General features: G+C 28.8%; 2 protein-coding genes across 2 annotated transcripts in view; one reads left to right on the top strand and one right to left on the bottom strand.

Annotated features, from left to right (window-relative positions):
- Nucleotides 1–1251: 1251 nt before the first annotated feature.
- LOC112600906 (polyribonucleotide nucleotidyltransferase 1, mitochondrial) lies at nucleotides 1252–4489 on the top strand. Its single transcript, XM_025348251.1, has 10 exons — nucleotides 1252–1549; nucleotides 1608–1902; nucleotides 1963–2588; nucleotides 2650–2823; nucleotides 2907–3100; nucleotides 3172–3335; nucleotides 3451–3638; nucleotides 3702–3825; nucleotides 3896–4132; nucleotides 4256–4489. Exons 1-10 carry the CDS (start codon nucleotides 1425–1427, stop codon nucleotides 4421–4423), a joined length of 2295 nt encoding a protein of 764 aa, XP_025204036.1. The 5' UTR covers nucleotides 1252–1424; the 3' UTR covers nucleotides 4424–4489.
- Nucleotides 4490–7215: 2726 nt separating this feature from the next.
- The window catches only part of LOC112600988 (free fatty acid receptor 4-like), a 48214-nt gene continuing 41989 nt past the window's right edge, over nucleotides 7216–13440 (bottom strand). The window contains exon 4 of the mRNA XM_025348366.1: nucleotides 7216–8965. Within this exon, the coding sequence (XP_025204151.1) occupies nucleotides 8501–8965 (465 nt within the window). The 3' untranslated portion in view covers nucleotides 7216–8500. The remainder of the gene's footprint in view (nucleotides 8966–13440) is intronic.

The raw sequence follows: 13440 nt of genomic DNA, 5'->3' as shown, positions 1-13440 counted from the left end.
CTTAAAAAGTACTAGATAATAGATATGCATACACTTATGTCTTATGCGCTTATAATAGTACAATTAATATGCTGTAAAAATATGTATTTATACGTCTAACTGAATTACTCGGCTACGCCCGTGTGTAGCTTGTGCTTTTTCAAAATGACTATAATGAAGAATAAGATTAAATCATGAATAATAGATCACTCGCTGGAGTATTTGATACAACTTGAAACTAAAAATTGGAAAAATATTAAATAGGTAGTGTCGTCACAAAACGGGAAGATAAAAAAGGCCGTTATTTTATATATATATATATATGAGGATTATTTTTTCTACTCACGATTTTTATAAATACAAATATTCTATTAAAAAATAATTTTATATTTGATACTAAATATTTATTAATAAAACCGAGAAATCAAAAAAAATTAATTTGTCTTGAACACTATTAGGAAAAACGAGAGTTTTTATGCCGAACCAGTTTTCGAAAAAATTGTTTTCTTTATTTTGTTAATTAAAATAAAAAATAAATAACTGTAGAAACTTGAAATTTTTACTAAGTACTTGCTTATATTTTCACTTTTTATAATTTATAAATGGTATAATTTTAAAAATATTTGAATTATTTATAGACAATTTAAAAATATAAAATATATACATTTTTTATACATTATGATAATAATATAAAAGTGTTAATATTATGAATTATGATTTTCTATACAAAGTATGATTTTTAGAAATTTAGAGTATTAAATATTTTAAATATTTTGAATTATTTATAGTCTAAACTCTAAACTCTAAAGGTATGAGAGATTTTCAGTTTTTTTTTTTTTTTAGAATTGTCGATAAAAAAATTATTAAATAAAAAGATCACATAAAAATAGATGGTTAAATGAATATTTGTTCCAAACTCAGAAAATACATTGTGTAATAAAAATCTATCAGTAAAAGTATTTTTTGGAACACCGAACAAGATGTATAAATTTTGGATATTTATCGTAGACTTTAAGGTATATTTTAAGGTTTTTAATCATTTATACTAATTTAGTACTTTCGATCACGTTTAGTAGATATTTAAGTTTAAACTATTTTCTTTAATAGTTATAGGACTCATCAGGTCTGTGATATTAATTCAATCTGAACAAGTTAACTTTAGAACAACTAGTTTTTGGAACAAAATGTAGTGATCCGTTCGGCACATGTTTTTGCTGTTATCACAAAAATATTATTCGTATTGTCAATTATCATCAATCATGAGGTATTGCTGTTTACAAAATATGTACGATCGTCAACGAATATCTTCATTACTTCAGTTTTTCAGTACATAAAATATTTACAATATAAAAAAATAGTTCGTAAAAAAAAGTGATTAGTTGATGCTGTAATATTTATGTTTAATAAATTCTTGTTTTTACTATGAGATAACGTATTCTTGTGTAATGATATCCCGAGTGTCTTCTCGGTGGCTTGCTTGTTCGTCGCGGCACGGACAGCACGTTTTCAAACGACGGCTGTTCGTCGGTTGTGTAAAATTATTCGAGTACAAGGTAGATTTTTCAGAGAGGTAATACTAACCGTATGAATATTATTTCACTGCATATTACTGCTAAGTGTTATTTCAGGAATTCAATAAAGCTATCTGGAGGAAAATATGCACGTCTATCAGATGGCTGTGCGGTTGCGACGCTTGGCGACACCTCAGTCATGGCGACAGCGGTGAGCAAGTCTACAAAATCGTCATCCAATTTCTTACCTTTAACTGTTGATTATCGGCAAAAAGCAGCAGCAGCTGGTCGTATACCAACAAATTATCTACGACGAGAACTTTCTGTGTCCGAACACGAAATACTTACTAGTAGATTAATTGACCGTTCACTACGGCCTTTGTTTCCTTCTACTTATTGTTTTGATACACAAGTAATTAAATTTTTATAATCATGTAAATAAAATGGCTGTGATGTTAATTTTATATTTTAGATCATGTGCAATTTATTATCTGTTGATGGAATTAACCACCCCGACATACTTAGTATAAATGCTGCTTCAACTGCTCTAGCTTTATCAGATATTCCTTGGAATGGTCCAGTTGGCGCTGTCCGTGTAGGTTTATGTGATAATAACTTAATTACTAATCCAACTCGCCGTGAGTTGTCCAACAGTGAATTAAATCTTGTTGTTGTATCAGCTGCTAAAAACTTAGTTATTATGTTGGAAGGATCGGCAAATAATGTTCTCCAACAAGACGTTTTAAAAGCAATTAAATTTGGTGTCAAAGAATGTCAGCATATAGTAAATTGTATTAATAATTTACAAAAAGAATTTGGCAAACCTAAAAGAGAGTTTGAGACAAAGAATGTAGATGACACCAATGGAAATTTAGAAACTGTTATTGATAGTTTATGTGAAATTAAACTTAGAGAAATATTTACTAATGTTGACCATCATAAAATATCTAGAGACACAGCTGTCAAGGATGTAAAAACGGAAGTCTTTGAAAATCTTAAATCAAATTTCGATAACTTAAATTTAGAACTTTGTTCAATAATTTTTGATAAAATTTGTAAGCGAATTTTTCGAGATTTGATTTTTGAAAATAATACTAGGTAATTAAATTTGTAAAAATGACCTTATGTTTACACTTATTAATGACATTTTAATTTTTAGATGTGATGGTCGTAATCTTGATGAACTTCGAAACATATCATGTGAAGTTGATTTATATAAGCCGTTACACGGGTCAGCGTTGTTTCAAAGAGGACAGACCCAAGTTTTTTGTACTGTTGCTTTAGACTCAATAGATTCTGCACTTAAACTTGATCCAATGACTATATTAACAAGGTTAGCCTAATATGTTGTTATTAGTATGTTTTATAAATAAATTATCTTTGAATACAATTGATTAACCTTGAATTTATTTTTAGTGGTATCAATGAGAAGAACTTTTTTTTACACTATGAGTTCCCTCCATATGCAACCAATGATATTGGTCGAATGGGTCCATCTATGCGTCGTGAAGTCGGTCATGGTGCTTTAGCTGAACGAGGATTAAGATCAATTGTTCCTGAAAACTTTCCGTTCACAATACGACTTACATCAGAGGTTCTTGAATCAAATGGTATGTGCACATTTTAAAAAAGCTTTCTTTTGTAATTTTGAATGTTTTTACTAAAATTGTTAGGTTTGTAGGGTCGTCGTCTATGGCATCTGTGTGTGGTGGTAGTTTAGCTTTATTGGATGCTGGTGTACCTATTTCTCAACCAGCTGCTGGAGTAGCTATTGGCTTGATCACTAATTATGATGATAGTGACTCTACGCATATTAAAGACTATAGAATTTTGACTGATATACTAGTAAGAATATTAATGTGTATATGTATTTTTTTAAATGTAATAAATATTAAACCAAATACTATTTTTAAATATAATCTTAATTTTATTATTTATATTTAAATTCTAAATAATTCAGGGAATTGAAGATTATTTAGGTGATATGGATTTTAAGTTAGCTGGTACGAAAAAAGGCATTACAGCATTACAAGCTGATATAAAAATTCCTGGCTTACCATTAAAGATTGTTATGGAAACAATAGAAGCTGCTACAAGCGCTAAACATAAAATTATAAATATTATGAATACAACTATTCAAAGTATAAAGTATGATATTTTATTTTGTGGTCAAAATTTCTTCACATCTAATATTAAAATGTCTGACTTTAGGAAACAAAAAAAAGATAATTGGCCAGTAACAGAGACATTAAATATACCAATACATAAAAAGGGTAAACTACTCGGTCCAGGTGGAATTAATTTAAAGCGTATTATGCTAGAAACTGGTGCACAAGTAATTATAACTCTTAATTAATTGTATATATCATGTTTTATGGTTGTATAAACTATTGATTTTTCTATAGATTTCTTCTAATACCGAAAATGATGGGTTTACAATATTTGCACCTAATCAAGATGCATTGAATGAAGCTAAAGAAACAGTTGATAAGCTTATGGCTGAAAAATCAGAACCTCAACTGGAATTTGGAGCTATTTATAAAGCAAAAGTAGTTGAAGTACGAGAAATTGGAGTTATGGTTACATTATATCCAACTATGCAGCCAACTTTGGTTCACAATTCTCAATTAGATCAAAGAAAAGTAAATAAATTTTTTTAAGTATTGAATATTGATAATAATAATAATCATATTGTATTAAAAGTTTATTTTTCTTACAACATTTTTTAAGTATATTTTTTTAATTTAATATTTTAATACCATTAGATAAACCATCCAAGTGCATTAGGCATAGAAGAAGGACATGAGATTCAAATAAAATACTTTGGCCGAGATCCTGTTTCAGGATTAATGCGACTTTCAAGAAAAGTACTACAAGGGCCATCTTCCAGTGCGCCTCGGAGTATTGGTAATAACAGCGCTAAGTCAACATAAATGAATTAAGTTTTAATCACTTTGAACCATAGAAATGAATATTTTTTATACATACAAAATGTGATTATTTGTATGATTAACTTTTTACAATTAAATATTTTGTTTTTATATTTACTGAAATGATGTTTTTAATTAATATTTACTTCAATATCGCAATTAATTTTTGCATGTAGCTGTGTTTATATATAATTTAAAATTATAGGTATTACTTACTTAATTAAAAAAAATATATATAGTTGATGATTATTTACTACGTTGAACACTGTTTGCTACTCAAGACACTGGTGTTGTATTTTTAAAAATTTTAATGCAATGCTAGATTTTGTGTTCGAAATTGTAAAGCCAATATAAAGACTAATGAATATGTAAGTTGTAACTAACCTTGTATTAAAATGTCAAGCTGCACCTAATATCTAAATCAAAAAATCCATGACTTATTAGATCTGAAGTGTAGTTTGATAAAAAAAAAAAAAAATAATAGTTCCTAAATTACATGAAAATATAAAATATTTTTTTAAAAAAAATAAATTTTGAGTAAATGGTGCTATTTTTATTAAAGTATCATTTTAAATGCTTTAATTTCTAAATAAATATATACACAGAGTGTATTGCAATTGCAATAACTTTTGTTCTATTGAATATTTTCAATTTTTTTTTTTTTTTAAATTGTCAATTGTCGTCTGCGCTACATTTAAAATATTTTTCGATTTGATATTTAAAAACATTTAAGCCATTTTGTAAATTCGAGTTTAGAAAAATGTTGGTGTCAAAAATTTCACTTAGGTTGAGTCAATAATTTTTAAATAATTTTTATAGTTTGCTTAAATTCAAATTTATTTCTTGTTTATCAGTATTATAGTGATTATCGATTATCCAGAAAATCTATTTGAAATAATATAAAATTGTGCAAACTTCAAAAAATCGTAGAAAATAAACAGTTGAACATTTTTCATTTTTTTTTTTTTTTTGCGATCTTGTTTTAAAAATCATATCAACAAAATGGCTATTTTTATTTTTTTAAATATCAAATAAAAATGTTTTTAATGTAGCGTAAACGACAATTGATAATTAAAAAAAAAAAAATTTGAAAATGTTTAATAGAATAAAAGTTATTGCCAATTGTCAGTTCATCATAAAACACTCTGTATATGTCATGACCTTGTAATGTAACAACATTTTGTTAAAACAATATAAAATATGTTATTTTGAATATTTTTCATTACATTAAAATATAGAATGTAGTTAATTTTTGTTGAGAAAATATTAAAACAACGATAAAATTACTTAAATATTATTTATAATATGTTTTGTTTCTGATTAGACTTAATTAATTAAATACGTAGGTACGAAACATCGTAATGTGAAAATTACAATGGAGAATGTTTTAATTAACATAAACATTTTCATCATGTAGTAGGTTATATAATTACATTATTTGTCATCGAGTTTCATAAAAAAAGTAAATTTATTTGATAACACATAATAATTTAGAAATATTTAGTTTTACACTTATACCAGTATAATAGTACCTATATAGTTTTACATGTACGTAAAACGTATATTTACAATTTATATATATTTGGTAGTTTCGCACTCAATAGTGTTTAAATAGATATACCTACACTCTTGTATTTGATCAGCCTATTAAATAATAGATAGGTAGAAGATACTTTCGAAAACGAACATTGGTGTGATCAAAAATCATATGTCTACATCAATGTCATTCATTGACTATCAAAACTAGGCAAGTCATTATAGGTAATAGGTAATATAAAATATTCTAGGTACGTAATAATAATTTATAATATGGAATTTATAGATGATATTTTTCTATCAAGTCAATTAGAGTGGAGAGTGAAATATGTGTATTTATAAGTTTTGTTACTAGAATATTTCGTTTCTATTGATATGCGAGTATAGCTTTTACGGTGTTTATGTTAATTTTATGTATTAGACCACGATTTCTTGTAACGTCTTGGAGTTCTTATTAAAACGCCCACTCGTTACTTACTACGATGCCACGCTAAAATACAATTAATAGTATGTCATAAAAAAGGTCAAAGGATACCAATTAGTTGTTTAAATATTAAGTAAAATTATCTAAAGTTATCCATAGACCACAGGGATGGCTGATTTTTTTTTTTGTAGTTTGATTTTATGGCGAAAGAGACGAGTTTAAGTTAGGTGAGGAGGACAGGGGAGGGATTTGCTCTTAAATTTTTGAACGATAAAACCGTACCATAGTCTTATGTTATATATTTATAATAAAGAGGTTATACCAACGTTGAATTTAAAACACAAAATTCGCTTACATATATGTGTGTAAATTATTTCGTATAAATTAAATTAAATGTTTGCCTATCGTAAGAATAATGACAAAAGCTGCATAATTTTGTCTGTTCAAGTAATTATTTAAAAAATAAATATATTCACAATTCTTTATGTGTATCAGTGTATGTGTATGTCTTACAAATGTTTATTTTTTAATAATCTTCTAAAAATAAATCGATATGAATTACATAGATAATAAATAATAACGTAATTATATTGGGTAACACATGGGATTCGTTAAAATAACATGTTTAATATAAAAAAAAACCACTTTGGTACATAATTTCCCACGTTTGCTTACGTTACATCGATTAAATAATCTTATACATTAGTTTAATAAATAAATAGTCACATAATTATGTAATGAGTTCTTGGTTATAACTTATAACTTATAAATATATAGATAAAAAACATTTACTCTACAAAAAAAAAAAAAAAATGACATCATTCTACAAAACTAAAAAAATATACGATACAATACATCAATAGGACAACAGTAATAACATCAGTTAATAAACGTATGACGAATAACGGGTAGGTATATAATACATATATCTACTAATACATTTATCATGTACCTACTAAATTATTGTATAACATAGTATATACTGTAAAGGTATGTATAAGATAAGTCTATATAGTATTTATAATAAATAGTAATATTTACATAACAATAATATTATCATAACATTAAATTATTATAGTGAGATCATCCGATGTCATGGCGTGCTTTCAGGGTGGGATCGGTGGGAGGGTGGTTGTTTTTGATTATACTCGGGGCCGTTTATCGGTAACCGCCTTATGTACATATCGTTATGATCCATAATATATCTTGTGATCGGGTTAAGTCGGAAATCATCTTGACATGAACTCGACCTAATCCACACGCATATTATATGCATATAGATATGCGCTGAATTAGTGATAGGGCTGAGAAGTGAGAGGTAAAATGGTGCATAGAACATAATACATTATGTACGCATATACCCATATACTGAAGGTACAAATCATCCAAAAATATATTTGAAGGCTTAAGTACCAAATATATATTTTCGAGGAAACCTGTCCATTGCATAGGTACGTTTGATATCTCTTAAATCGATTAATTATTAATTCGAATCCATTAATGATTATAATATAAGCTGACAATATTTTATGCAAAACAAATTATTCGTATTCTTTAATATGTAATAATGTCGTTAAAGGTAGGTACTAACAGTATAATAAGTCGTTCGTCGACAACGCACGCTCGTTTTCATCGTATATTATATATCGTCTATTTAAAATAGTTTCTCTAGGAGTCCGATATGGTCTGTCTCGATCATTACAATTTTTTCAAGACAACCACGGAATTCGGGGTGCTACGGGCTCGGCATTGAATTTGGGCACCCTTATCGCAGCGCCCGTGCGATTCGCGCCGCAAACACGTCGTAGGTACGCATGCCCCCTCGCAATCGAACGGTCCTTAAACACCCACGCGCGTACCGCCCCGACAAGACGACACGGCCGACGAGTCTAAGAGCATTTATCGACGTCGACCGTACGATTATAGCAAAGGGGGGGGGGTTGTACAGGAGTTGTATGTCACCTATATAAATATATAAATCATAACGTTTGGGGGAACGCTTGACGATGTTGCAGAGAATAATAATAATAATAATAATAATAATGATTTACGTTTCAAAAAATAGCGACCGCGTGGCCGTCGACCGACGCGTTCCGCGCCCTCGCCGGTGCCCCCTCCCATCACCAACACTCGTTGGTGGCGGACGACGACACGATCGCGGTGACCGGAAGCTCGACCACGGACGCCGAGCTGCCCGGCTGCAGCGTCGAGTTGTAGTGGCCGTTGCTGGGCGTCCGGGCGCCGCCCTTGCTGGCGTTGTCCAGCAGTTCCCTGTGCATGGCCCGCCGGCGCTTCGATATGAACCACAGCCGGGCGAAGCACTTGCGGAAGTTCTCGGACAGCACGCCGTACAGGATCGGGTTGACGACCGTGTTGAGCAGGGCGAACAGCAGGCCCATGATGAAGTGGTGCGACCGCAGGAAGTAGCCCGTGTCCTCCGTGTCCCGGCTGCCGTCCACGTAGATGAGGCACATCACCACGGTGATCGGCAGCCACATCACCAGCACCACGATCACGTTGATCAGCAGCACGCGCACCACGCGCACGTGTTTCCTGTACCGGAGCTCTTCGTGCCGCACCAACACCTGTCGGCCAAAACGCGACGTCGCGCCATCAGATGACAATATATTATTATTATTTATTATTTATAAGCTATAAAACACTATTAGCGTCGTGCGCTAATATATCATAACGGCTGATCCCGTACGCGGTGTCACCCGTAGATTTCGCCCGCACTTGCATCGATCTATTGAAACAGCGTAGACCAACGTTTCCCAAACTATTGTCCGAGCTGGCCCGCGGTAACTAATATTTCCCCCCCCCCCCCGTGACCCACCGAAATATATTACGTTTATCGTTGTGTAAAAAAAAAAAGGCAAAACAAAACGCGTTAGGTTATAGGACGTTAAGTACGGCGTTTACCGTGACATAAATTAAATGCGACGCTTGTGGATTTACCCTGTCGTTTTAAACTCCGTAAAACGAAAGCTATGTACATGTTTTTAACACAGTAATTTGGGCGGTTTTGACTAAATGTAAAATATTATTCTTAAGTCATGCGTAATATTTTAATAACTACCTATTTTGTTTCACGTGACCAGTTCATGGTAGGTAATCCTAATAAATCATAAAAATATTCGTTTTTCGTTAGCCAACAAATACCTATACGTAAGCGATCCTCTTTAAAATGCAAGATTTTAAAATCGAACCCGAGGAGCACATCTTCGGGTATGGGATTACCTATGTACCATGTGCGTACCAAATTTCAGAACAATGAGTGCGATGGACTAGGCGGTAGATCGCTTACACACGCACGCCAACATTCCTTTTATTAAAAACACATAAATTATCTGTTGTATAGAACACGGGAGCGAAATCAAAGCGTTACATACCTAATAATAAATATTGTCCACTTCAGTCCCTTTTTCAAATTTTGAATCACAATGAGTTTAAATATAAATTGTAGCCCTAAGCCTTTATTTTTATCATGAACATTAATTAGTATTGTTTTTACTTTCTGAAAGGACAAATAAATCAATAAAGACTATATATATCAGTAAAAAATTATCCGTAGTAGTACATATAAAAAAATATCGTTAAAATATACATAGACGCGTGTGAAAAAAAAATTAAAAATAAATATTATGAATTCTAATAAATATAGAATATTATATTAGTTCTGAAATATTTCTAATAATTTTTTCCCGGGAGACTTAAGTTTTCCCATTGACTCATAAAGTAAATAAAAAAAAATGATTTTCTGTTGATTTATATTACAGATGATATTATAACCTCAGTTGAAAAAAAAAAATAAAACGAGGTAATGATTAATATTTATATTGATTAAATTCTTATTTTACAATAAACGTATAATTCTGAGCAAACATCACAAATTCCGAAATTAAAGCCATTAAACTCGTAAAAGCTTATCTAATATTAATAGATAACATATAAAAATTGTACAAGTTTCAACAAAAAATAAATGTAGATTCATAGTAACGTTCAACATCTCACGTTGATCAAAAATACTAAAAGCGTGTATCTGATTTGTGCGAAATTTAATTTTAAATGATTTATGTGTACATTGCACACAGACTGATTATTTTAAAATATGATTTAGCCAATATTTTTGTTAATATTCAGAATTTTAAATATTGAATAATATTATTATTTTATTATATTAAATAGCTTTTCTCTGTATTTATATTGTAAAAAAAATAAACTTGATAAAGAGAATATTTTTCTAAAAATGTCAATTTACTAATTACCTAGATATTTATTTAATATTATATTGATAGTTTTATTTGCAAACTGTTGCGAATATTCCGAGTATTATTATATGATTAAAATTGGAAAATACACCGATTTTTTTTTTATGCAATTAAACCATAATCATCGCTATTATAAAAATATTATATTTATTGAAAATAAGTAAAATAAGGTTTTAAAAATTGCTTTATATAAAAAATATATTTTAATAATACTAGTAGTTCCACATTAAAGTACGATTGGTAAAGTATAATTTTAACTGTATATACAACATTTTAAAATGTATGACATATTAACATATTATACCTACATAATATTACAGAATGTATCTATTTCTATCGTCATTTTAAAATTCATGTTTTTACATTATCACTAGTTCGATTGATGGTTCAAAGTTTTGATGAAAATCCAATAGCTTCAGAAACTACCAAGCAGTAAGGAATTTCGAATCGATATTATATCATGGGTATCAAAAATTCATAAACCCTTTCCCATGAGAATTTTGAATATATCTTTTAAATTTTTAATAGCTTTTGAGGTAATTTTTTTATTTTTAAACGATTATCACTGGATAAAGCTTTTCACTCGTTTGTCAAGATACACCAGTTCCTTTAAAACGAGTATTAATTGATGAAATGTATGGAATAAATTTCTTGGACAAGTAGAGAGGACTTTAAAATTGTTGATATTTTATTTCGTTGCTTTTTAGCTACTATGAGTTCGATTTATTTCGAATGTCTATATTGAATCATTTTTTTGTTATTTATTCGTTCATACATTAATGATGATTTATAAAAAAAGTAACTATAAATAAATATAGTAGGTGACAAAATATTAATTATTATCTGATACAATTTTAATTTTTAATTTTTTTCCCTTTTAATAATAATATTTAATTAACAAATTATTAACGAGTCTACAATATTCATGATCTTATTAATAATTTATGAAAATTAGGTCAAATAGTTCAGTATTTGTAACTTGTAAGTATATATGTCGTAGCCACTTGATGAAATTGATCTTTTCATGAAAAGATGACCATTTCATGAAATGGAAACAGATTTTTTACACTTCGTGAAGTTCGAAAATATTTCACAATATGGTAACTTTTTCATGAAATGGTCACATTAATTTAACATCGTGTAATTTTTTTTCACAATGGGGTCGTTCACTTTGTGTACTGAAAATTGAAATACAATATTTATTACACACGTAAATGTACAAGCTTTAATAAACATAAATGTAAGTTATTTTTTTCTAAAGAACACGTAAAGTTTGATTATATCCGTTAATTAGGTAGGTACGTGACACGTGTCCATATAAAATAAAACAAATACTATCTATATTCTATACGACTATTATACTGCAATTACCGGACTATTCGAAATGTGTAAATAATATTTTATTGGTTTTGATAAAAGTCATAATAGGATAATGTCATACTAGTATTTTAGTTATATTTTGATGCTCAAGTTTTTAGTAATTGCTGTGTGGATCATTCGATCGTATTCTATTACAATTATCTACTGTATTCTATCTCTACGTAGTATATTAAAAATGGATAACTTTAATGAAAAAACTCAGTTTTACCAAAAAATGGATAAATATTATTTGGATAAGCCTGGTAAAAAGCCATATACATCTGAAAAAATCGAGTCGATAATTATGGAAATTACTGACGCTAAATTAACGTAAGTACCTACATATACATTATACCTACTAAGTTTATTTATTTGTTTTCTTATAATACATGGTGTAACTCGTCTATTTGACCAATCAACAAATGTAAAAACTCTTTTTTTTTTAAATTCCAAGATATATTTTATAAATAAATTTTTAAAAATAATTTAAGCGTTTAAAACTTTGAATTAGGTTAAGCCATTGATTTTTAAACAATTTTCAAAGTTTGTTAAAATTCAAATTTATTTCTTCCTAAAAAATCAATGACAGTAGATAATTGTAATAGAATACGATCGAATGATCCACACAGCAATTACTAAAAACTTGAGCATCAAAGTATAACTAAAATACTGGTATGACATTATCCTATTATGACTTTTATCAAAACCAATAAAATATTATTTACATATTTCGGATAGTCCGGTAATTGCAGTATAATAGTCGTATAGAATATAGATAGTATTTGTTTTATTTTATATAGACACGTGTCACGTACCTACCTAGTTAACGGATATAATCAAACTTTACGTGTTCTTTAGAAAAAAATAACTTACATTTATGTTTATTAAAGCTTGTACATTTACGTGTGTAATAAATATTGTATTTCAATTTTCAGTATAAAAAGTGAACGACCACATTGTGAAAAAAATTACACGATGTTAAATTAATGTGACCATTTCATGAAAAAGTGACCATAATGTGAAATATTTTTGAACTTCACGAAGTGTAAAAAATCTGTTTCTATTTCATGAAATGGTTATCTTTTCATGAAAAGATCAATTTCATCAAGTGGCTACGACATATACACTGCGATTAACAAATACATTTTTTGGTATTAATACTTAAACATAAAATCAAAATAAAACGTGGAAAGTTTTAATTTATTGGTACATTTATATATTTATTCAATTAGTAAAAACTGTTTGTTTAATTATTTATTTTCATTGATATTTGGTGTAAATATTACAGGTACTTAATAAAAATAATACAGGTATATATTTTAGTAAAAACATTAAAAACAATTTCTGCAGCGTTTATAGTAATTTGCACATTGCGAAACCCAATTAATAACTATTTACAATTAATTTGAAAACTTTAGTTTGTAGTCGAT

The sequence above is a fragment of the Melanaphis sacchari genome, unplaced genomic scaffold (genome assembly GCF_002803265.2).
Source record: "Melanaphis sacchari strain LSU unplaced genomic scaffold, SCAv2.0 Contig73_pilon_pilon, whole genome shotgun sequence".
NCBI classification, from domain to species: Eukaryota; Metazoa; Arthropoda; class Insecta; order Hemiptera; family Aphididae; genus Melanaphis; species Melanaphis sacchari.
This window is presented reverse-complemented; position numbering and strand designations above follow the sequence as displayed.

Excerpts from the sequence above, each read along its gene's own strand:
- LOC112600906 (XM_025348251.1), top strand. The coding sequence starts at position 1,425 with ATGATATCCCGAGTGTCTTCTCGGTGGCTTGCTTGTTCGTCGCGGCAC. Across the intron at positions 1,550-1,607 it reads AAGGTAGATTTTTCAGAGAG|GAATTCAATAAAGCTATCTG; the intron begins GTAATACTAACC and ends GTGTTATTTCAG. Across the intron at positions 4,133-4,255 it reads CTCAATTAGATCAAAGAAAA|ATAAACCATCCAAGTGCATT; the intron begins GTAAATAAATTT and ends TAATACCATTAG.